Source organism: Protobothrops mucrosquamatus, unplaced genomic scaffold (genome assembly GCF_001527695.2).
Source record: "Protobothrops mucrosquamatus isolate PMUCROS unplaced genomic scaffold, P.Mucros_1.0 scaffold1, whole genome shotgun sequence".
Classification (NCBI taxonomy): domain Eukaryota; kingdom Metazoa; phylum Chordata; class Lepidosauria; order Squamata; family Viperidae; genus Protobothrops; species Protobothrops mucrosquamatus.
Window position 1 is genome coordinate 256,542 of NW_015386388.1, and position 26,706 is coordinate 283,247.

The window sequence follows — 26,706 nt, forward strand, 5'->3', positions numbered from 1 at the left end:
GGAGGGTTTCAGAAGTGGTTTGCCATTACCTCCTTCCTAGGGCTGAGAGAAAGTGACTTAGCTGGCTTTGTACCCAAGGTACAAAGTAATGTAGAATAAAAGTAAATAGTGTATAATTGATGTTGGGTTTGAAAGTGAAAAATACTGCCTTCCAGATGCACTCGGGGGATTACAGTACTTCCAAAGTTCCCAATGAGCATGAAGAATGATGTTTTCACACGTTTTCTTCTCACATTTTCTTAATTCTGGACTATAATATCATCAACAGTGTTTTTTTCTCTCTACCCATAACAACTAATAATAAAGATGGATAAATAGATAGACTATATGATATAAGATATAAGCTGATAATGATTAAATGAGACATGAAGAGGGATGTGATTTTCAGTAACCGATAGTTCAATTTACATAAGTAAATTGACTTTGACTTTAACTTACGACCACAATTGAACCCAAAATTTCTATTGCTAAGTGAAATATTTGTTAAGTGAATTTTGCCCCATTTTACGACCTTTTGTGCCATAGTTGTTAAGTGAATCACTGCAGTTGTTTAGTTAATAGCATGGTTATTACGTGAATCTGGCTTTCCCATTGACTTAAAAAAGTCACAAAAGGGGATCACATGATCCCAGGACATTGCAACCATCATAAATATGAGTCAGCTGCCAAGCATCTGAATTTCGTTCATATGACTATGAGGATACTGCAACATTTGTAGGTGTGAAAATGATCATAAGTAACTTTTTTCAGTGTTGTTGAACTTTGAATGGTCACTAAATGAACTGTTGTAAATCGAGGACTATCTGTACTTTTGCTCTAAATTTGCAGATCATCAGAGGGCTTAATCTTCATAGCATGTACCTTCTGATATCTAGGATAAACCATATCACCCTATTTTGCATGTGGAACTTTAGTTGTCTGTCCTGTTATATTATTTTAATGTGCATTTTTCTTTACTCCTGCAGCTTGTATTTACCTTCAATGACAAACTTTTTGGCTTGTTGGTCAAGGACATTGAAGCTATGGATCCTAGTATTCTTAAAGGAGATTCTGCCACAGGTAAAAAACAGAAGGTAAGTTGCATAATTGTATATGCATGCAGTTTTAAGACATAAAATAGTAGATCACGACATGAAAACTGGCAGCTGAACTTTTAAATCAAGACCCAGAATTTGGGAAAGGGCACTCTTTGTGGATTTCTTGGAGGAATTTTGGCCATTCTTGTATTAATGGTATTGGAATATATCATTTGACTGAGCAAGCAGCAGCTTGAGGGATTCCTAGCATTCTCTAAGACCACCTCTCTTGAAATTTGGCAGAAAACTTGCAGACTTTGAGAACTTGATTTTCTTACAAAACAAGCTGGCATGTTAAGAAACACCCCTTCCCCCAAAAAAGATTAAAAATGAACTGCAGATTTCAGATCCTCCTGATTCAGGGATGTCATTACCATATCTCCTAAATCATCAGAAGTCTAAACAAAAGGCACATCCCCAAATAAAGTAATTACTTGATTTTTAATTTTTAAAGGGAGGACAAGCATTATACTTTTATTATTCGGTGAATTACATTAATTTTTCATAAAGCCAACCATGCAAAACTATCATAATCTTAGTTCTTAGACTAGGAGAATGTCATAATCAATGAAAATCAAACCAACCTTGAGAAGTTGAAGAAATAATACAGAAAATAAACAATTTAAGAAACAGCATATGGTTCAGCAAAACTTCTAGAAATCAAGATCAAATCCTAAGTGCCAAATGTATATTATGGGAGTGTCTAATGTCTTAAAGTAACATTTTCCCTCATTAAATCTGTTTTAATTTGTCATATATAAATATGGCAAATTTTGTTTACTTTATTATGTTCGTTCTTATATTAGAACTATTCTATTCCCACCTGGTTTGAGTGTCATTTCCTGGTCTGAGTGATGGTATTTTCTGCATCTACCTTCTGTGCTGGCAGCTGTTTTCCTTTTTAGAACCTTAGATGCCTGATCCTCTTCCTGTTTTCATAGTTTGAGCAGGGAGCAGATAATCACGAATTAGCCTCCTTTGACACATGCTGCTGAAAATAGTGTGAAGGCAGAATGCAAGTTGGATTGAAATAACTATATTCTGCTGTTTGCCAATTTGTTTCTTGCCTTCTGCATCTCAGTGGGAAATATTGAAAATGTCATTATTCTTAAAGGCTTTTATTTGTGTATTTTGTTTCCATGCTCAGATTGAAATAGGTCTTGTTGTGGGAAATAGTCAAGTTGCATTTGAGAAGGCTGAGAGTTCTTCTCTTACTCTTATTGGTAAGTCTAATGATGAGAAATAATTTTCCATTCCAACCAGAAATCACAAAAGTTATTAATCCATTTTTAACTAGTCTGTCTCCCCATTTATATGGACTTAGTAGTAGAAGAAGTCTAGTTCATCTTTTCTGACTAACAAATGTCATTAAAGAGGATAAGCTTTTAGGAGCTACCAAACTTCATCAGATGCTTAAGTTTCCTAAGGACACTATTCTTTAATCAAAGATACTAATGACATCTTAGTTTAAGAAAAACAAGAATATAGAAAGGAGATGGGGATCACTAGATATAAAGGAAAATTACACTTTTTGAGCATTTAAAAGAAGCATGGAAAAAAGCTTTTCAGAAACCAGAAGTATAAGGAGAGGTGTTACCCACTTAATAATCAAGGATCCTATAGCCAGATCATGAGAATGTGAACCCAGTTATTTTCCATTGGCATGTTCAAATGATAGATACTTTTATTGGCTCACATTCTTAGGTAAATCTACTTTAGTCATATACCTTTGAGCTGATATGTAAAGTGAGTGGTGGTTAAATATATTTATTTCATTTTTAAACTGCCTCTTAGAAATGTACTCTTTTCCAATAAATATACTAAGAATATCTAAAAATGTGCATATTAAAGAGATGCATTAGGAGGAAAGTTGGCAAAAACAAATACACTTTGGGAAGTAGGTATTAAAATGTATTTGTTAAATATATTTTTCTTCACATACAGTATATACTGACTATTGTATGTTATGCTGCTGATTGTTCTTGTTCAGCATCTCTATTGACCATGTAGAATTGTATTCATCCTGAGGGGGCCTCTTAGAATCCATGACAATGATATTTAAGATCTGTACATATCTCACTTTTTATCTCAAGGTAGCATATATCTCTAATCTTGTCTTCCCAGCAAACCCATTATGGGTGATGAGCTGAGAAACAATGATTGCCCTAAATCAGTGAGTCTGCCTGGCTGAATGAGGAATCTAGGTTTCTCAGGTCTTGGTCTAACTCCTTAACTATTATATCACGTTTTGGATAGACAATTCCTTTTTCTGCTGCTTTTTCAGATGACCAAAGCTACATCACTGATGACCCCTGGGAAAGTCATTCCATAGAAACTGATTGAAAAATGAGGGATTTTCTTCATTTTATTGTTTTCAATTGGATGTAGGAAATTCTCTCTCTCTAACTTTTGGATTTATTATATGCAGTATGCCATGCCTAGAATAAAAGGCTGGTAATATAGATCTGCCACTGATCTGACATTTTATGTTGATAAGAGAGTTCCTTTAAAGGATTGTATCAGTTTATGTGAATGGTCTATAGATGTTTTTATGATTATGTCTTGTATGTGGTATAACATGATAAATGTTATATGACAATCTTTTAAATCTGTGAAATATTTTTCAAAATCATCTACTTAATTTAGCAGAAACTTGCATTGCTTTGCTAGTTCTACTAATTATGTTTTAATTTGCTATATTATAATTGCTTTTTTAGATTAGAGAATGCTTATGGGATTTGATTGTTAATAAAAGATGTATTGTGGAATGAAAGAAAAACCACTATTATTTTGCTGTCAGTGTTTCAAATACCACTCATGGCCAGAATGTGGCAGCATCGAATAAGAAAAATAAATTGGAAAAGCTGAGTGGTTAATTTTGCTGCTTCTTTGGAAATAACATAAAATACTAGAGTCCTGTAATTAAAAACTAACCATTTAGCTTAATTCTTTTAATGATTTCCCCATGACCCCCCTCCCGCACCATTTTCATAGACAAGAGTGATAGCAGTGAACATTTTTTTTCTCAGAATCTAGACTAAACTAAGGACGTAATCCTCCCCCCCCCCACGCACACTTTTGATTCCAGGATATATGGCTTCAAGCCTCCGTACTCTCCTGCCTATCAGTTTATACAGCCCCTCATAACCAAAGTCCTATCTGTCATCTTGTACTTCTCCCATTATTTTCTTTATTCTTTTCATTTTTGTTTCCACTCTTTTGTTTTTCAAATCCTTGTAGCCTACAGTTGCCCCATTCATTGAGCACTTTTTTTTCTCTTGACCCAAAGCCATTAGCATATTGTTATCTAGATCTTCTGACATGGTTATAGGGTACCATTGTCCAATACGTTGCACACAGTGATTTTTTTCTTAAAAAAAAAAAAAAGGTGCTGGAACTCACACACGTCATACAACCCGCCTTGCCTGCCCTACAAGGTTCCATCCAAAAAAGGTGCAGGAACTCTGTTCTTGGCGTTCTATGAGAAAAAAAGCCCTGGTTGCACATAATAACAAAATACTTCAGCAAAGTTCCTGCTCACTCCTTAAGGACTTTTGGAGAAACTAACATGTCAAGGGCCAGTGCAGCTTTGCAGGCAAGAAAATAGATGCCAAAATGCAGCCATATGAAGTAGGAAGAGTGTGGCATGGAGACTAGAGAATGCTAGTAACAATGAGAATTAGAGAGCAATAGAAGGAAGAACTGGTGAGGAAAACAGGGATATAATGTACATGTGAACTCCCAGAATGGATTTTATCAAACTCCATCAATCCTCTCAGCACAACCCTCCAAAGCATTCCGGTGTTCTAGACCTCAAGTACTAGTACATTTTTCAAAACCCCTTCTCTAATTAGTCCCTTTTTGCTATAGATTTGCTTTCTTCCCTTTTTCTTATCCTTATTTCTTATTTCCTTTACTCTTATTTGGTCTCATGTCAACTCTTAATCTTCCTTTTTACTTTTAATCCTTTATTTCTCCTGTGTGCCAGTGCCTGGTCTGTTCTTTTGTAAGAATATAATACAATATTCTTTAAAAAGCTTGATAGACTTTGCTATATAAATAGTGTAGATCTCAGATCCCAGAATTATCAATGTTGACTAAAAAATTCTGGGAGATGAAGTCCACACCTTAAAATAGATCCCCAAATTCAAGAAGACTGAATTACACCAGCTTTAACTCCCTAGGTGATGTACCTTACAAATTATAGACTTGCTGAATTGACTTTTCAAGGTAGAAATGTAATGGAAGGCAGAAGGGAGTGTACATTAGCTGGGTCTGAATTTATTGTTAGAATTCTGAGCCATTTGCAACAGGCCAGCCAGCATTCCTGATTCCCAAGTGTTCTGGAAACAATGTTCTGACTTATCTTCAATTATTTTACTCAAATTAAGAAAACAGATTTTTGTGTGAAGGGGCTGAGCTCGGTTTAAAGCACATTTCTGGGCTCTAGAAGAGTTACCATATGAGACTATTGCAATAAAATTTTTAGTGTTATTGTTGCCTCTGCAGCAATAGGCCTACACAAGATGAAGCTGTTACAAATTAGTGTAGCCATTGATGTTTTTTTTTTAAATTTCTTCTTTCCCTTTTAGTGTTAAAGAATTGTGGGACTGATTTTTAATTCTAATTTGTTTTCATAATGGATCGATGAAATGATGGGCAGGATCTAGTTTACTAATAAGTACTATGTATCCTGTGAAGAAATATATCAGTAATTTTCTGTGTGCCAATCAGAATGATTTATGGATAGAATGGTTAGATACATAGTACATAGTAGCTAAACTATATATATATCCTCTCCCCACTTTCATGCATTGAGAAAAATATATATTTTTATCTTTCTCTAATTTCTAATTTCTTAAACTTAACCTTGGGTGATAATATTAATTCAGATTAATTCCATTTTTTGACTGCTACTGGGTTACTATTTAAAATGAATTAAATCATTATTGGAAGCAAATTGTTGATGCAATCTCCTGCACTTGCAAAAAATAAAGGGTGTTATGGCTATTATAAACTTATTTTGCCTCTCTGCCAGCCTCTTTATGCCAAATTATATGGTACACCAACCAGAGCACCTCTCTGAGGGAGATGGGTGGTTAAGAAATGTGAAAGATAGGTAGGTAGGTAGGTAGGTAGGTAGGTAGGTAGGTAGGTAGGTAGGTAGATAGATAGATAGATAGATAGATAGATAGATAGATAGATAGATAGATAGATAGATAGATAGATAGATAGATAGATAATGTTCTTCGTTCCTGCTTCAACTTCAAGTAAATCATGGACAGATTTCTAGTTTGGCATTGTTAGAATATTATTCTTAGAAGAAAGCTGGTAGAGTGATGGAAAACATAATCACTTAGATGATTACACTGCTCTGCAGTGTTTTCAAACATATTTCCAAATTCATGAAATCTAGAAAGTTGATTCTCCTAAATGAAAAGTATGGTTTTCAGCTATTTCAACAATATTTCATAACCTGTCATGTGATGAGTGAATATCAAATGTTCCGCATGGCTTACTGGTCTATCCCAATTAAAAAAATATAGAGAATCTAGGGCAGTCTCTGTGACGTATTATTATTGACTCTGTGACTTATTATAACCTTTACTTGTAAAAAAGCAGAGCAGAATCTTTAACTATCCTACTTAAAATAGTGCTTTCTGCTTGCATGGAATTTATACATAAAGCTCTCCAAGTTTCCCTTTTTATTAAAACATGAGAAAATATGTGGATAAAAACTTGGTTAAATTCTTGTTAAATCTGAAAGATATATGTATTTGATTGATTGTTTATGTATGTATACAAGCAAACACATTTTAGACAAGGACAATATTTTCTATTTTCTGTTATAGTGAAGTATTCCCAGTCTTTCAATCTATTCTTAACCAAATGAGTTTGAAAGAATTCTTAGCTCATGTTCTTAATTACTATCAGTGTGATATGTATCAGACATGTATAATAGTGTATTTGAAATTTATCGTAGCCTTCTGTAACAGTTCTGATTAAAATTATTATTCTTGAATTTGCTCTTTTTTTCTATAGGCAAATCCAAAACTCGGGAAAACCGTCAGTCTATCATCAACCCTGATTGGAATTTTGAGAAGATGGGTATTGGAGGTCTTGATAAGGAATTTTCTGACATATTCCGAAGGGCGTTTGCCTCTAGAGTATTCCCACCTGAGATTGTGGAACAAATGGGTTTGTATCAAACATAAAAATGAATAGATATTATGATATTGTATGACCCCAGGGCACATCACAGAAATTACAGCCCTGCCCAAAAGAACACAATAAGGGACAAAGCAAGGATGAAAAATATGGATTGAGAGGGATGGGATATAAAAACTCATAGCAAGAAATGTAGAAAAGATTTGTGAGATAAGAAAACTAAAATATAGCTTTCCCACATCTTTAAGCTAGGCAAGGTAAATAAAAATAAAGTAACCTTTTCAGTGTTCTAGTGCAAATGAAATTACATTTTATGTAGACAGTTGTTACAAGTTGGATGATGCACAATCAAGTTCAGTGCACAATCAACAGGTGCTCTATAGCTTTGAAACATATTAAGTCTGCCTACATACCCAATTGAATATTTGCTTAACTTTCAAGTCACTCCAGGGAAATGGACAAACTGCTTTTTCCTACAAAACAATTCAACTAACAGGATGAAGAGAGAATTCATACCATTTTTACTGTTTCTAGGACGGTTTCTAGATTGGCTATTCTGCCAGCTTCATATGTCTGATGATCCAAGCATACTTCTTAATTAAAACTGAAAATGTGCCATTCTTATGCTTCAGTATGTTTCATTTTAAAGTACAGTAAAGAACACCAGAGAGCCAGTTTAGTGTAGTGGTTAAGGGATCAGGCTAGAAACTAGGAGACCATGAGTTCTAATTCTACCTGGGCACAAGGCCAGCTGGGCCAGTTACTTTCTTTCAGCCCTAGGAAAGAGGCAATGGGCAAACCACTTCTGAAAAACCTTGCCAAGAAAACTGCAAGGACTTGTCCAGGCAGTCTTCAAAAATTATAGAATTTAAGGTGGGGGGAAGAGATGGTAGAAATACAGTAGGCAGCCGTTCCTTCTCTCATGGAGTTGTTCTATCTCATCCAATTCAAACTTCTTAAATTTCTGCTGGCCAGGGACTGAATAAATTTTTCAGAAGTCAGCAAACTTGTGATTCGTGACAGAAGATGATGGGGATTGAGCCTCTTATAGCCTAAATGCTTGTTTCCCCTGACAAGCTACAGCCTTTTTCAAATAGGGAACTTGCTTTTTAGTAAGCAAAGCTTCCCATTCCAGTTCCATTTTCTTTTCGACAGGCCCCTCCCTTAGGCTAGAGAAGCTTATCTGAAATTTGAAGAAGAGTGCTGCTTCCTGACACTCATCGTTTTTCTCTGCATTAGTTATAACTTGCTTTTCCAACTATATTTCAGAGCTCAAATGCCAGGATGACATCTGTTTAGGTTTATCATAATAATTCATGAGGGGAAAAGAGAAGAAAAAAATTTGGAGTCTGTGTATAGTGGGAGATGATCTTTTCCCTCTCTGTCTTTTCCTTACCTTTCTCTGTTCTTGTGCCTCATAAATGAAAAATGATAAATGTGCCAGCTGTATAGCCTGGTGGGATTGATCATCTGCACTAGAGTTTGCTTCAGAATAGGGGTTCTATAACTCTTCCATTTGTAAAATGAAGTGGGGGAAAACAGGAATATAAATCAACTACACTCTGCCAAATCCACAAAGATAGGCTTATTGTGAGGCAATAGATGTGGACTGGTAGAAATTAGAGGTAGCTTTGACCCTGAGATCATCCAGTCTACCTTTGAAGTGAATAGTAACTATTCAAGAATACAGTATGAGGAACAAAGAAACAAGTTTGTTACAGTGAAGAAGCTGCATTGACTCGTCTTCCCAAATGCCAGAGAGAAGATTATTAGTTGGTTTTAATAACATAATGGTGAAGCTTCTGGCTTCTTAAAGGCTAATCTATGCATAGTGGAAAAAGCCAGCAGTGTCAAATGATGAAATTCTTACTGAATAAATGTAAATATTTAAGGTATATTAGGCCTCTTTATCATTTCCCAGATCATGTGATTTTTATTGCAATTTTTACTTATTCACACAGAACCTCAAATATTTGTGAATTAAGGGCCTTAATTATCATTTCAATGATCTGACCATTTAAGGAAATAAGGATCTTCCTATACATAATATCCAGAGCATTTTCCATAGTTGCACTTTCTAGGAATGTTAATAAATAGTGCCACACCATAAACTTGAGTTAGTGAAAACAATGTCTGATGGGTAGATATCATAATGAACTCCAAAATAAAATGGACATGTGTTCAGTTTACTTGTATCAAAGAAATATATGCAGAAAGATAACACTAGATTTATAGTTCTGTATTTTACAATAAACATCCATGCTAGATTTTTAAAAGCTGTAGAAAATTGCTAGCAATGTGGATCAGTGATATAAATTCAATGGCTGAAAATAAGAATAAGTGAGTTGCAACCCATCAATGCTGGTGGCCTATCCTGTAATCTTCAAGCACATTTTGGGCTGCCTTATTTCAAGCTCTTAGAAAGTTAGGCTGCTGGTGTATCTCCTCTGCGGCTGTGATTTTGCTAAAAGCCTAAAATTACAGTAAATGAAATGTAGTTAAATAATAATAATAAAAAGCAAGCTCTCAGTCCCACTTTTGGGCTCAAGTTATGTTTAAATATGTGCAATTTTTATTTTTAGCCCTGGGCTTTTCTCAATACACATTAGGAATTCTTGCTTTAATCTGATTTTCTTTTTGTTTGCATTCCATCAGAAGAGATAATTGTTCTCCAGTTTGCGTAAATCCTAGAAGTTCTATTGGTTCCAATTCATCTTCTTTCATTGTCATTTTTCCTGCAGGTGGTCTTGGTTTTACTGTAGCACTGGAGGCCAATAGATATTATGCTTAAACAAATTGTAATCACTGGAAAGAGCCACGATGCATTTAGCTATTATCTTATCTGCCTTAGAATAAGTTACTTGCTCTGACTCTTATCATTGGATATGAGTGATGTGTGATAAGAAGGCCACATAATTACAAAAATGGTTATAGGAATTCTTCAATATGTTCTATAATACTGTCATTTTCACTTGGTTTCAATATCTTCCCTGGACAAATGTCATTTGTTGGTGTAAGCGTATGGGACTTTCAGTCTGGACAATAGTTTCCTTAGCTATGCAACTTTTTGTGTAACTTTTCATTTTAATTCCCACCTGCAGTCATGCCTAAATACAGGACAATATAGTAACATCCGATACTTGCTGTGTTCTCCTCATCTCCTATTTATCCTTTCTTGTCTTTCACAACTGATATTTGAAGTATAATCTTCAAACAACATGTCTCCTTTTGCTTATGAAAGGCAACAATATGTGTCCCTTTGCTTATGAAACTCTGTAAGATATTGTAGAAATGATGTTATCAGAATGCTAAAATTTCTTGGCTCTCTCTCCTCTCCATATAAATTTCTGTGACTTTTGTGGGCTAACCTGTTAAAGCAGCTATCCTGAACCTACAGCCTTCCAGGTCTGTTATTTTAACTACACATCCCATTGTCCTTAACCAGCCAAGTTATTGCGCCTAATAATTGTGTGTTAGTTAACATTAATTATTTTCCCAATGTGGTTTATTTCTGTATACGAGTGTCACTTAGCCATGCAATGAACAGTATGAGAAATGTGGCAGTTTGAATGAATGGTATATTGGGAGCTAAAGCAAAACAATCCTGTAAATGGCATTTCAGACTGGCATTTGCAAACTAGTTAAATGATGTGGTTATCTCCTTTTAATTTGTATCAAATGTCAAACTACTGAAATGGCACACTGACAACATTGTCTTTGGACCTTTTTCTGTTATTTTGATGGGCTTAGTTTCCCAAGTGAATTGTGTGTTACTAGTGGTGAGCAAATAATTAAAAACTGGTGCCCTGTTTAAGGGGCGACCTTTGATCAGCAAATGATGGTAAGCAGAGGCATTTAGATACATCTATCTTAAGGAAGAGACTGAGTTTTAAAAGCTGTCTGTTAACAATGCTGACATTTGGATACACTACCTGCTTTTCTCTCAAAAGAGAGATAAGATGCAAATGCAGGTATTGCCCCAGTGCTAGAAGAGATACAGAGTAGCCTCATTTTGAAATTTGTCATCACCTGTCTATTTGAAAGGAGGCCTGTCTTCATGTTTTCAGAGTCTTCCATGTTGGCCAGGTGGGGACTTTTTGTACAGAGACCTCTATTGGATGCAAAGAGGTGAAAGTGTGGGGGAGAGCTCAGGTGTAGAGTGTGTGCTTTGTATGGAGAAGGTCCCAGGTTTAATCTGTGGCATCTCCAGCTCCTGTAGTTCCTGCCAATCAGCTCTACTGACTTTTACCCTTGCTGATGTAAATACTAAACTCTGGGCAGCCCTCTGGTAGATTCAGAGCAGGTGAAATATGGTTCCTTACAATAATGAACAGTTTTAAATTTAAAAGGGGGTTAGGCAAGTTTATGGAGAGGGAGGGAATAGGTCCATTAGTACTGTTAGGTCTCAGATCAGGGGTGTCAAACTGCTGGCCTGTGGGCCAGATATGTCATGCCGAAACCGCACCCACCCCATTGCCGGCAATGGAAAAAAAGTCGCAATACATCAAGACACATCACATGACGTTGCGAGTTTGACACCCCTGTCTCAAATGGACTTTCCCATATTTAGGGACCTTGTGTGATTACCCTCATGGCTTGCTTCCATTAGAATTATTCATTAGAAAGCACTATACCAGTCTAGGATAACTTGATTTCATATGTGGCAGCTTTGTAAATTCATATTGCTCTTTGTCAAGAATGGTTTCAAAATGTTTGTTTTTAGTGCACATTCTCCACTTTATAATGAAAACTTATGAGATGAAGTTGTATTTGGCAATTGAGCGGCATGTTTCGAACATGCATATGGTCTGCTGGGTTCTCACCTGATTTGTGCTATCATTTCTGAAGTTTCTGAATATCAGTGCCATTGCCCACATGGCTGGGAGACTACAGGGGCTCTTTTATTTATTATTTACAGTCCCGAGCCAATAAAACAGAAGCTTGTAATATTGGTGGGTTATCCTTAATCACTATTTCAGAAGAAAGCTATTTGTAATGGCCAAAGACCAAGGATAAAAGAGTGGAAAAATGTTTCTTCTCAGATCTCTTGACTTGATGGACATCAGTTTTGCAACTAGTTTGCTTCCAAAAGTGTAGCAGAGATTGACCACTCCCAGAGAATTATAATACATTTATTGTTCAGCTGTCAGCAGCACTCTTTTTCTGAATGCTTAAATTTACTCTTTTCAAAATTAAAATTGATGCCAGGCTTAATTTTAACCTTTTATAGTCTACAAATTAAGGCAATAGCTTGGAAAATATATAATAATAAGAATTATATGAAAAGGGTTTCATTAAAATTCTGGTATGATATACTTTGGACTTCAACTATTATGGAAGTGGTAATTTATAACTTAAAACTATTAGAGAAATCAAGTGGAGATAGGTTATTTAATACTGATTATTATGTTTTTTTTCAAAAAGCCATATGTAAGACATTTCCTGTGTAAAGAGTTTCAGAAATTTCAGAAATTTCAAGGAAATTAAATGAACCTGAAAAATGTATACTTTCTGAGACCCATTAGAAAAAATGTAAATATGAAGGTAAAAGAATGCTAGGTTGATGTAGGGATTATTGTGCCAGAGTAGAAATCATGAGACTATGAGTACTATTCTCACCTTATGCATAAATCAAGCTGGGTGTCCTTGGGCCAGTCACTCTCTCTTAATCAAATCACTTCTGAAAACTGTGCAAAGAAACATGCAGAAATAGTCCATTCAGTCACCAGGAATCAAAAATTGTCTTGAAGGCACACACAAAATAAAATTAAAAATTAGTTGTAGGAGGGTTTGAAAATAAAAATTAGAAGAGAAAGATATTCATCAGATATTCTTCACCAATGCTTACTAAATTTCTATATAACATTGATTCTGAAGTTCCAAATGATGTCTCAGGAAGATGAAGGGACACGAAGGGTTTTTTTTCATCTTTAATCATGAAAAAAATCAAGACCTTTGGAAAAAAGATTGCAGATCTATCAACAGAGGTTACAGTATCTGAAGCAAGGCCACATCTAAACTGCAGATTTATAGGCAAACTCCTCTAAATAGGTGAATTAAATTCAAAGAAACCTTTAATAATTTCATTTATTTCTTATATGCAGTCATGAGGGAATAGCAAAAGACCTATAAATTGGGAAATATGCATAAGAAAAGTAAATGTCTATGGAGATTCTCAGTCATCCAATTCATAGTTATCCCAAAGGTGCTTTTTCACAAGGCAACTAGACTTTCTTATTTTTCTTTGAAGACATTTCACTTCTTATCCAGAAATTTCTTCAGCTCTGACTGGGGACTCACTGCACATGACTCACTGCACTGTACTCTATATACCATGTTGCTCAGTTTGTGTCTAGGTATTTTATCCTTGGAGTGAGCAAGCTTCTGCCATAGTGTATTCGTGGGTTTAAAGTGTGCATGTATGTTGTATTGGCTAAAAATCCTCTTGAGCTTTTCCGATATTCTTGCAACCCATGGAATGACAACGTTGCTTCACTTATTGTTTTCTTCTTTGTCTGTTATGGAGGAGCTTCTGCTGAGTCTTTGGGGGATTTAATAAAGGCCCACTTGGGATAGGCATATGTTCTGTAGACTTCCTCAATGTGTTTTACTTCTTTTCTTTTTACTTCTTTTTCTTTCCCAGCTTTGCTGGTAGGCAGATCTTCAGCTTGGTGGTGCAGAGTTCTGATAACTCCCATTTTGTGCTCCAATGGGTGGTGAGAATCAAAATGATCTGTGTGTGTGGGTTTTCTGTAAACTTCAATATTAAGGCTTCTGTCTTCCTTAGTGTGTACTGTACATTTCAGGAAGGCCAGGCTATTTTTCTTAACATCTTCCTGTGTGAATTTGATGTATCTGTTCCCAGAGTTGATATGTTTGGTGAATGCTTCCAATTCCTGTGTTTTGATCTTGACCCAAGTATCGCTCACATACCTATACCAGTGAGTGGGTGGAATTCCTGTGAAGGAGTTTAGGACCTTGGTTTCTACCTCTTCCATGTAGAGATTGGCCACAATGCGGGACACAAGTGAACCCATGGCGCAGACATGTTTCTGTCTTTAGTAACCAAGTGGGCCTTCATCAAATCCCAAAAAAGACCCAGCAGGCGCTCCTTAGAAAAAAATAAACGAAGCAACGTTGTCATTCAATATGTTGCAGGAATATTGGACACACTCAGGAGGATCTTCAGCCAACACAACATATGTGCACATTTCAAACCCATGAATACACTAAGGCAGAAGCCTGTCCACCCCAAGGATAAAACACCCAGACACAAACTGAGCAACATGGCATATGCAGTACAGTGCAGTGAACTATGTGCAGATCTGTACATTGAGGAAACAAAACAACCACTTCATAAACTCATGGCACAACATAGGAGAACAAACCCATCAGGATAAGATTCAGCAGTCCATCCTCATTTAAAAGACAAAGGCCACTCTTTCGAAGACAGCAAAGTCCACATTTTGGACAGAGTGGACAGGTTTGAAAGAGGAGTCAAAGAGGCCATCTAGATCAAAACTGAACAGCCCTCTCTCAACAGAGGGGGAGGGATACGTCATCCTCTATCTCTTATCTACAACACAGTTCTTTCAGCAGCTCCAAGAAGGCTCCACACCCATTTGCACTACTCAGGTGACCCTGACAATACAGATAAACCTCCAGGTGGCCTCAATGACCCTCTAAAAGAATCCAAATGACCAGCTGTCTGCAAGGAGTATAAATCCTTCCATTCCCCACCATCCCATCAGAGCTGAAGAAGTTTCTTGGATAAGAAGTGAAATATCTTCAAAAGAAAAACAAAGTTGCCTCGTGAAAAAAGCACCTTTGGGATACATAAGAAAAGTAGCATATGTTTGACACGTACACTAGCACATCCCTATTTATAGGAGCCATAGCTGCCAAGGAATAGAACTGAATATGTGGACCAATCTTTAAAATAACAGCCCTAAGAATCTAATATTGGAATAGTAATCTGGTGTTCTCCTGGGTTTTGGATTTCAATCCTAATCAACCTGCCTAGTAGTATAGGACTGTGGAAGTTGTAGTATGAAACATCTGGTGAATGTCAAATTGCAAATCTCATTTGTGCTCTCCTACCAATGGTTTATTGTTACAGTATCTTTAGCATTATAGCAATGGTTTATTGTTACAGAATCTTCAGCACTAAAAAGAAAAGTTTTGTTCTCTGCCAAGTCAGTTTCCTCTCCACTGAAGTCCTGTAGTATTGAAGTTTCTGCCAGAGTAAATTACTATTATCAGACAGGATTAGTTGAATAAGCCCTTAAGAATTACTTGTTGGTATCACAATCAAATGAAAGTTAATATATCTGTTTGTACTGTGCAAACTCTCAGTCATTCTAGTTACATGCAGTTGCTTGATAATGGCATACCACAAGTAGATGATATTTTGGGTGTATCCCTTTTACGTTGTTGCCTTTGCAATAAGAGGCTAGTATACAGCATCAAGGGATTACATTCATCTGGCTTGCCTGGCAACAGAAATTCCCTAAACTTGTTTGTACAGAATTTGTTCTGACTTGTTCATAGCTTTTTTGTAACTTCTCTCATCTCAGCAAACTGGGATTCCCCTTTTCTGGCATCACTCATCATTCAAATCCCACCTCACTGATTTTTGGCTACACAAGAGATCATGTTCCCCATATGCTGAATTAACAGGTTCTTCTTTGACACTAATTTGACAAGGATCACTTTTAATTTATCACCACCTTGCTGGTTTATTTGTATAATTAGTCTTTCACCTCCACTATTTTTTTTCTTTCCTTCCCCCCATTTGTACTGAGTGTTTGCTTTTTTATCTGTCTCTCAAATATCTAAGAGTTGACTAATACATTTTTCTCTATCCACCTCCACATCAAGGTAATGGCAAAGCAGATGCATTAGAAAATATTACAGATGTCAACAGTATGAGTCATAGCAGCCATTATTCATTGCAATGATGATGATGATGATGATGATGATGATGATGATGATGATGATGATGATGATAAAAAAAAGTTGGAAGGGACCTTGGAGATCTTCTAGTCCAACCCCCTGCTCAGGCAGGAAATCCTATATCATTTCAGACAAATGGCTGTCCAGTTTCTTCTTAAAAACTTCCAGTGTTGGAGCATTTATAACTTCTGGAGGCAGGTTGTTCCACTGATTAATTGTTCTAACTGTCAGGAAGTTTTTCCTTAGTTCTAGGTTGCTTCTCTCCTTGATTAGTTTCCATCCGTTGCTTCTTGTCCTGCCTTCAGGTGCTTTGGAGAATAGCTTGACTCTCTCTTCTTTGTGGCAATCCCTGAGATATTGGAACACTGCTATCATGTCACCCTTAGTACTTCTCTTTAATGAACTAAAGTACTAGACATACCCAATTCCAGTAACCATTCTTTATATGTTTTAGCCTCCAGTCCCCTAATCATCTTTGATGGTCTTCTCTACACTCTTTCTAGAGTCTCAACATCTTTTTTACATCGTGGTGACCAAAACTGGATGCAGTATTCCAAGTGTGGCCTTATCAAGATGTTATAAAATGGTATTAATCACTTGATCTTGATTCTATCCCTCTGTTAATGCTGCCTAGCATTGTGTTGGCGTTTTTGGCAGCTGCAGCACACTGCTGGCTCATACTTAAGTGATTGTCCACTAGAACTCTGAGATCCCTCTCACAGTTGCTACTAAAGAGCAAGATACCATCTATACTGTACCTGTGCATTTGGTTTTTCTTGCCTAAATGTAGAACCTTACCTTTTTCACCATTAAATTTCATTTTGTTAGATAGAGCCCAATGTTCAAGTCTGTCAAGATCCTTCGGCATCTTAAGCCTGTTTTCTGGAGTGTTAGCTATTCCTGCCATCTTGGTGTCATCTGCAAATTTGATGAGTTCCCCATCTATCCCCTCATCCAAATCATTGTTGAAGATGTTGAAAAGCACTGGGCCCAGAACAGAGCCCTGGGGCACCCCATTACACACTTCCCTCTATGTAGATGCAGTTTCATTGAGGACTACACGCTGAGTACAGCTGGTCAGCCAGCTACGAATCCATCTGGTATTGATGCTGTCTAACCCACATTTTTCTATCTTATCAAATGCCTTACTGAAGTCCAAGTAAATTATATCCACAGCATTCCTCTGGTCCACTAATTTTGTCACCTGGTCAAAGGATGCAATAAGATTTGTCTGGCATGATCTGATGTTAGTTTTTGGTAATGACTTTGTTTGCCTCTAGGTGTTTGCTGATTCATTGCTTGATTATCTTTTCCAGAATTTTCCCAGGTATTGAGATCAGGCTGATAGATCTGTAGTTTCCATTTTTTCCCCTTTTTTGAAGACGGGAACTACATCAGTTCTTTTCCAGTGTTCTGATAGTTCCCCAGTGCTCCTGGATCTTTGATATAGTTCGGTGGTTCTGAGATCACATCTGCCAGTTCCTTCAGAACCTTGGGGTATAATCCATCTGGTCCTGGTGATTTGAACTCATCTACTGTAGACAGGTGCTCACTTACCATTTTCTTGCCTATCTTAACTTGTATTTCTATTCTGTTTTTTATGGTACTGTTTTTGATAGGTTGGACTGTTTTTTCCCTTTGTGTAAAGATGGATGCAAAAAACAAGTTAAGCAATTCTGCTTTCTCCCTCTTGCTTGTCACCTTCTTGCCTCTTTCTCTCACTAGTGGACCAATCATTTCCTTAACTTTTTTTTTTACATGTTGAAAGAAGCTTTTTTTGGTATTTTTGACTTTTGTCAAAAATGTCGCAAGCCTTAGTTCATTTTGAGCCTTAGCTTTCCTCACTTCATCTTTGCAGGCTCGGGCTATTTGCTGATATTCTGCCTTAGTTATGTGCCCCTCTTTCCATTTTTTATACTTGTTCTTTTTGTCTTTCATTTTATCAGAGAGTTCTTTATGCAGCCATGCTGGTTTCTTTTGAGTACTGTTATTTTTCTTCTTTGTTGGTATTGTGTTAGACTGGGTTTTTATAATCTCACTTTTCAAAATTTCCCAAGCTTCTTGAGTTGTTTTCCTTTTGAGGACTCTCATCCATGGAATCCTTCCCAAGCTCTCTCTAAGTTTATTGAAATTAGCTCTCTTAAAGTCCAAGACTCTAGTTTGACTATGTTCTATTGCTTGTGCTTGCATAATGTTGAATTCCAATATTGCATGATCACTCCCCCCCCCAGGTTCCTGTGACTTCAACACCTTCTATCATTTCATCTTAGTAAGAATTAAGTCCAATATGGCTGATCCCCTAGTTTCCTTCTCTACTTTTTAGAGACAAAGTTGTCTGCTAGGTTTGTCAGGAATCTGTTTGATCTTCCAGTTGTTGCAGAGTTTGTTTCCCAGTTGATGTCAGGGTAATTAAAGTCCCCCATTACTATTGTGATGTGCTTCCTTAGTTAATTGACTAGCAAAAAGTTCATCTATTTCTTCTGTTTGGTTGGGTGGCCTATAGTATATACCTATATTGACCCAAATACATTCAAGACAGTTTTCATCAATGTTGTGCTCTATTTCTGTAGAGATGTAGTTATTTCTTATATAGAGAGCAACTCCACCTCCTCTTTTATTTGTCTGTTTCTTTTAAATAATTTAAATCCATCTAGCTATATGTTCCATTTGTGGTTTCATCCCACCAAGTTTCTGTAATGGCAACAATATCATATCTGCCCTCATTTACCTGAATTTCTAATTCACCCTGTTTATTGCTCATACTCTGTGCATTGGTGTATTGGTATTGAAGTCTTTTATGACTGACCCTGTGTTTACTTTCTACATAACCTGTTTGGTGCCTGAGTTCCCCTATTTCCTTACCACGTGTTTGATTAGTGCACTTTGTGTGGCACTCACTATTAAAAGCTTGATTTTGCTTGAAAGCAAGGTTGATATTCTTATCCGCACACACATCTATGTTACATGCACTGATAACCCTATTAGTTATGCTATTACTCAGCCCTTCTTAAAATGTTATTACCTTTCTAACTTGAAAGCCTACCTGAGCTAAATTTCAGAAATTTGATATAATATAATTCTATTAATTCATTTTATTTATTTATTGAATTTGTATGCTGCCCATTTTTCTGCCAAATGATTTTGGGCAGCTTATACAATACCACAAATATGAGAATAAAAGAACATAGGATTAAAACATTAAAACATCTGCATCTTCAGAAAGATCCCAAATATTGGCTGCCAGAAATAATTTAGGCCTTTTGACAGTGCTTCCCTTTAGTCATACCCTAATACACAAATATTTTCTGTTTGTGTTTTATTTACTATTTCATTACACCCATTTTGGTAATGCATGAAGCTTAGCATAGGGTTGACACATAAAAGAATAAAGTTAAAAAAAAAACACTACTGCCTTCTCTAAGCATTGGAAAAACTGGAAAATCTTAGCCATACTTTGTTTGTGGTGTGGCCCTGTCCACTTTTTTTCATCTTCTCGCCCACAGCTGTTCTCTCACATGCATATAGATTATAAGTGTAGTACCTAGTATCAGAAGGTGACCCACTCATCTTAATCAACATTGCTGTTTACTACATTTGCTCTAGACTCAGATGACTGAGATTCTTTATAAACAAGATTACTCAGAAAGAAAGTGTTAGTATTTTCTTATGTACCTATCATTTTCTAGATACTTCTTTTGGTTGTGCAGAAATTATTTGTATTTATAAGTATAATATAAAAACACATATACTTCTCTCTATAATATTTCTGTTTTCTTTCTGGTCCTTCGGTACTTTGAGAATGGTGAGGTAAGATAGTATACAGTACTTACAGTAATCTGTACCATTATGCAGAGAGATTTATGTTGAATGTTGTTTTGATCTTTCAATACATTAAGTTGAAAGCTACACATAAGAAATAATTGGGGGGGGGGAGTTTACTAGACTGAGTACTGGATGTCAGAGTATTCCTTGACATCCAATGTCAAAATTAGATCTTAATTATGTGCAAAAATGTTATCTTGAATTTTGACATATTTTGTTAATGCCATTCAGCCCATTTTCCTTATGCTGTAGCCTGGGGTGATTGTGGTAGTTGGAAAGATTAACTTGGAAAATGTCTGCATTTTAGCTCATTGTTTTGCTACTAAGTGTTAAAAATAGTTTTAAAGGCAAAATACAGGACATTGGCAAATTCTGAGCCTAGTAATTAACCAGATGAGCCATGGAAATTTTAAAGTATTCACCAAAATTGTGAAGGAAGGGACAGGATTAGTCTTCTTCATCTCATAATAGCTAGTGATTTTTGGAGGTGACTGCTAGAATTGATGTGTGTCTGTGTAAGTATATAATGTGAGATTTAAAAATTTGGTTGCATACCTATTGCCTTTCCCCTGCAACAAAAAAGCTTTGGGGTAGAGCCAGTTCCAACCTTGAATTGTTTAGCCTAATTAGAATAGAGGAGATAGATTACAAAATAACAGAAAAGAGGAAGATGTCTTCTTGCAGTCTAAAACACGTTTAGAAATTTCCTTCTGGAGAAATTTCCTTCCGGAAGCCTCTATAGCTTTGAGAACAACAAACTTGATTCATCAAGTTTTTTAGAAAAGAAATAAAAATCATCCCAAAATAAAATATTAATTTCAGTACATGCTGAGATATCTCAAGAAATACAAAAATCTATGACAAGAAAATAATTATGTGACTGAAACAAAAACCGGAATTAATTTGTTTGAACTGAAGTATTCTGGAGGAGTTACTGGAATCAAAGGGATATTTACCCTGTGCTTGATCCCCCACTCTCCCAACAGTTACAGGAAGAAACTTTCTAGCACTAATTTCAGATTTCCTTCTACAGAAACAAGGTCATGTAACTATCTCTTTGACCTTAGTCACTCCTCTCCTTTCACTTACTAGATTTATAGCCTCCACTATGATTTGCTTTACATATTTTTGCCAAGAACAAATAATTGAGCCAGTGCAAGGGTTCTGTTATCATCCTTTGCCCCTCAGATGATAAAAGTAACTTTAGCAGTCTCCAAAAATGGGTAGTTTGCAGATTTATTAGGGTAGTGGAAATAAGTTCTATTCTGATCCAAAGCTGTCTGTAATTTTAAATAATAATACCCAGGGCTTTTTTTGTCATAGAACGCCCAGAACGGAGTTCCGGCACCTTTTTTGGATGGAACCTTGTAGGGTAGGCAAGGCGGGCTGTATGACGTCTGTGAGTTCCGGCACCTTTTTTTTTTTTAACAAAAAAAGCACTGATAATATCCATGATTTTGAATTGTACTTAGGGAGGAAAGCCTACGAGTAGTCAGCTGGTAAGATACATATGATTATCAGTTTTCTGATAAATTGTGGTATAATAGCAGGTAATAATACATTGCTGCTCTATTTTGCACCCATTAATGTTCTTTCCGAAAAAAGATTTTCTGTGTTAGTTTCACAATTGTATTTTCTCTTCTTTCCTTTTAGGCTGCAAACATGTGAAAGGTATCCTCTTATATGGCCCTCCTGGCTGTGGTAAGACCCTTATGGCCAGGCAGATTGGCAAAATGCTGAATGCCAGGGAGCCAAAAATTGTGAACGGGCCCGAAATCCTTAACAAATATGTTGGAGAATCAGAGGCCAACATTCGCAAGCTCTTTGCAGATGCTGAAGAAGAACAGAAGAGGGTAATATAGAAACATGAAAAGAATTACATGTTGTTCTGTTTGGATTAGGATTCGGGCTTGTAGATGCAGCAGAGCATGTGTTAACTGCCACAGGAGCAACTTGTGGCACTGCTTCATGTCATATAATATCTATTATTAGGAAATGTGTGGCTTAAGATTACATCATTATATGGCATATTTTTCTTCTCTTATGAACAATATAGAAATGGGCAGAAATGATCTTTTTTTCCCAATTAAATATAACTTGACCTGATGAGTGAAAGAAATGGCAAAGATAGATTTTATTTTTAATAGCCTCTGTGATATGCAGTTTGAGATGTAGTAGCTCATGAGATTGCAGTTTTGATAATGTGGGTATTCTAGAAAGAAAAGAATTTGGATCCATTCCAATGACTGTCAGTCAATTTTAGAAATCTTTTCATTTGGAAATTCAGCATAGCCATGTGTCTGGCTACCCTAACTATAGAATGGGGTGGAGGAAGACTGAGACAGGAGAGTTGATTCTGTCTGCAGATAGGATTGTTGTTTTCTGTTCCCACAGTGACTAACTAGATCAGTGGTTCTCAACCTGTGGGTCGGGACCCCATTTGGGGTCATGGGGGTCGCCAAGCAAGGCTGTCCACCATTTTTTTTGTCCGCCATTTTTTTTGTCCGCCATTTTTTCCCCCTTTTCTGGTGGGTGCCTTACCTCCCTTGGGCTGGGCCAGCTGGTGGTCGGCCTGCTCCGTCTCTGCCGCTTGCCAGCTACGCCTCGGCCGGCACAGGGGGCGGAACCATGCATGCATGGCGCTCCCGGGCAGGGAAAGTCCTCGACTTACGACCGGTTGGGTAGTCCTCGACTTACGACCGGTTTAGTCCTCAACTTACGACCGGTTTAGTCCTTGACTTACGACCGGTTTAGTCCTCGACTTACGACCGGTTGGGGTCGCGGCATTAAAAAGGTTGAGAACCACTGAACTAGATGATCTGAGAAGTCAGTAAACATTGCAGGGGTACAATAGAATCCTCCAGCAAATGCATTTCAATATCTGGAACCACTTTGATATATTAGTTAAAGAACTAGGCTAGGATTGGAGAGAGATTACCATTTGTTGTGAAAATTCAGTGTGTGATTCTCCGCCCTTCATATGCTCTCAATCTAATTTACCTCAGAGGGTGACTATTATGGAAACTAAGTTCTTCAAAGAAAGTCAGGATACACATCTAATCAATCAATCAATCAAACAATTCTATTTAGAGGCATATTGCTTGCTATTATTGCAGGTAAATATCATCTATTATAACTCCTTTACTTGTCACTTTTCTAAGTATTAAAAAGCTCAACTATTGTATAGCTCTGTGTTTGCCCACTTTTAGATTTTATGAATCTTTGCTGTTGAACATTATTAAAACATTCCTAGAATCTGAATGAACAAAGATGATTCTTATTTCATTTTTTTCATTAACAAAGGTATCCATCATTCTGGTCCACTATTAAAAAGCAACTGCCCTTGCTTCCATTTAGTCAGTTCAAATAAGGAATAGCCAGGTCCAATTATGTGAAAACTTCATTTAACAGTCAGAGCTGATTTGGGCCAGCTGTCCTTTATATTAATCTTACAAACCATATGCTCTTATCACAGTGAACTTCTCACTACAGATTCTAGAAGGACATAATGCTCCTGTTAAAAGAAACATAATTCAGTAAAAACGTCATGATCTCACCAAAAAAAACAAAACAATCCGCTGATGGCCATTATTCTGGAAAAGGTTACAAAACCATTTTGAAAGTTCGAGAGCTTCACCAAACCCCAGACAGATGTTTAGACAAGATTTGGCATTTTTATTCACCTATTGAGTCCTTTCCAAGGACCTGGGATAGGCAGATGTTTTATTATTTTTATTATTAATATGTAAATAAAACTGCCAAAGGAGACCATTTGTCTTGCAGCTTGGACCAAACATGAGATGGGATCAAGTCCTCTTCCTATGAGAGTCTAGACGTTGTTAGAATCCAAATAGAGAAAAAATGGCGTAGACTTAATCCAAATAAGAGAGGATGGTTATAGATTTGGAAGCTGTCAGATTCCAGAAATAATCATTAACCATGAATGAATTGTTCTGTCCTATTCAGAAGTGGTTTACTATCTGGAGGTCTTCTTGGACTTTTTTTCTGCTTGAAAAGAAAGGAAGACCTCAGTGTAACTCTACCTTGTACATCCATTGCAACCATTTCTGAATCAGGAAGCCTGTTGACCATTCCTTAAGTAATTGTCACCTCACATTTGGAAGTTACACTGCATAGTTCTGCCCTTGAAGACCATCTGGTAGCTTCAACTGATCCAGAATGCAGCCACATGGGTAGCAGTGAGCTTGATTTTGTGCATGTAAGACTTTTATTACAGGAGCTGTACTGGGGAGCATTTAGCTTCCAGCCACTGTTCAGGATATTGGTTATCACTTTCAGTTATGTGTTAAGACATACGTTTCATGCAATCTGCCCCTCCAGTGAACTCCAAGAGGGGAGATTTGCTACAGGTCTCTGTTGAGACAATGTCAATATCTGGAAAGTGTGAGCATTTTCAATGAAGATCCCTCTCCTCTGTTCTGGAGATGAAGACAACCCTATCCTTGTTTTTAGTGCATTGGACCATGCTGCCCTGACTTATGTAAGAATTGTAGAGATGGAATGAAAGATTACTGCTCCCAAAAGAGTGATGCTGCATGTTTACTGAGGGTGACAAGTTATAAATATTTTACTAATGGTTTTGGCCAATATTGATGTTTTTAACCTTGATACTGGATTAAAGTTTTGTAAGACTCTGGGAATCGATTGATTGTAGCAGCATAAAACCCCGAAAAATAATTAAGCACATGCCAGCTATAAGTGTGATTATTGTAATTGGAGGGTGACTTAGGACTTGCATGACTTGTCATTATTGGAAAGAATGAATCCTGTATTGCAGTAGTTCTCAACCATTATGGACCCTACCCCCTTAAGTACCTTTTGTGGCCATGGACCATGACTATGAACCCCCAAGACTTAACTCAAGATTTAAATCATAACATTTCTTCCAGCCTTTGTGGAATCCTTGTGACCATATTGTGGACCCCAAGAGTCTGCAGATCACAGGTTGAGAACCACTGCTGTATAATCTTGGACCCATTACTGCCTTTGTAGTACTGTCATTACTGCTACTGTAATTGAAATTTCAAGGATCTTCTCATCAGTTGTATTTACAAAGCTCTGGCTGCTGCAGCATCACTCAGTTAGTTGTAGTCATGTGATTGTAATTTCTGATGCTCCATGCCAGCTTCCCACAAGCAAAGTCAGTGGGAAAGCCAACAGAAGTTGGAAGTCACTCCTGCTGTCACTGCTTTTTTGCCTATTCTACCATTCATTTTGTTTCTCTGTTTAGGCAAGGAAATATCTTTGAAAGGATGACCCAATAATTGTAATAGTCATGGATTGTCTAGTTCTAAAAAAAATCTGTATGTACATATAATTCTGAATATATATTGTAATATTCTATTTCCTAAGGGATTTTTAGTGCCCTTCATAATCTTAAAATGAATTAGTCTATTGTTAATTGAACTGTTCTGGAATACTGGAACTGGGAATGGGTCCACAGTACATGCTTTATTTGTGGCCATAAGCCTTATATCAAACGAATATTGAAAGTTTCTTCCCTTTATTACAGCTAGAATGGAATTGTTCTTTTCAAGCTCAAATGCTTTACTCTTACTCTGCATTCCTTAAAACATTGCATTGTGATAGCTATTAGAATAAGGATGACAATAATTTAATGACATACTTTGATTTTTCTTCATCAGCTTGGGGCAAATAGTGGTGTTCATATCATCATCTTTGATGAAATCGATGCTATCTGCAAACAAAGAGGGAGTATGGCCGGCAGCACTGGCGTCCACGACACTGTTGTGAACCAGCTCTTGTCCAAAATTGATGGTGTTGAACAGTTGAACAATATCTTAGTAATCGGTATGCAGTTTGCTTGTTCTCTTGGGCTCACTTGAGAGGGAGACCTTGCCATATCTTTGACATATTTGCAGGGAGACATGGATATTTCTGGTTGCAAAGCGTGAATGTCTCACTCTTCAGAGTCTTGAGACTAAAACAAAAGTGCAGAGCTTTAGACAAGATATTAAACTAGATGATTTATCTTGTTTGATAGGGAAATTGTTATTTTTTTTCCCAATATTTTATTAAGTTTTATCAGGGTAAGGGAAAACAAGGATCATTATAGGTAGTGGGATTCGGGATAGGGTTCATGGAAGGGATAAGAGGGGAATGGGTACAACAATGGGGTTGCCCCCAATAACATTCCACGCTTTAGCAAGCAAACTATTGTCCGGATACAAGTATTCCACAGGGTTAATTAATATAATAATAAGTAACTGTAGTCAACAAAAATAACAAAACATATAAAACATATCAGTTAATCAAAAAAGTAAGTCAATCTTTATTTATTTATTTATTTTTATTTATTTATTTATTTATTTTATATTTATTTTTCTTATTAATATAGCCGCCAATGTCATAGCAAGTTAATCTGGACAGGATAAAACAAAACTAAAATAATACATTATGAGCTATTTACTGTATATTCAGCCATAAGAATTATTAACCTTTAACTGACTGATTCCTAGCTTTTTATATTCTTTATTAAAGGGATCTTTTGCAGTAAATTTTTACACTACTGTTTTTCAAGGAAGATTTTAAATTGTAGTATTTAAATTGATAACTAAAAGAGATAAAATGGAAAACAAAAAAAGGTATTAAAAAGTTGTGATTACTACTTGGAAAAGAAAAACTGAGAACAAACCCAAGGAAT

The 26,706-nt window shown here is 36.5% G+C and overlaps 1 protein-coding gene across 1 annotated transcript in view; it reads left to right on the forward strand.

Moving 5' to 3' along the window:
* Positions 1 to 26,706, forward strand: part of NSF (N-ethylmaleimide sensitive factor, vesicle fusing ATPase) — a 73,285-nt gene that overhangs the window by 19,255 nt on the left and 27,324 nt on the right. The window contains exons 5-9 of the mRNA XM_015832212.1: positions 966 to 1,073; positions 2,224 to 2,299; positions 7,119 to 7,274; positions 21,675 to 21,874; positions 25,688 to 25,853. Of these exons, the coding sequence (XP_015687698.1) occupies positions 966 to 1,073; positions 2,224 to 2,299; positions 7,119 to 7,274; positions 21,675 to 21,874; positions 25,688 to 25,853 (706 nt within the window). The remainder of the gene's footprint in view (positions 1 to 965; positions 1,074 to 2,223; positions 2,300 to 7,118; positions 7,275 to 21,674; positions 21,875 to 25,687; positions 25,854 to 26,706) is intronic.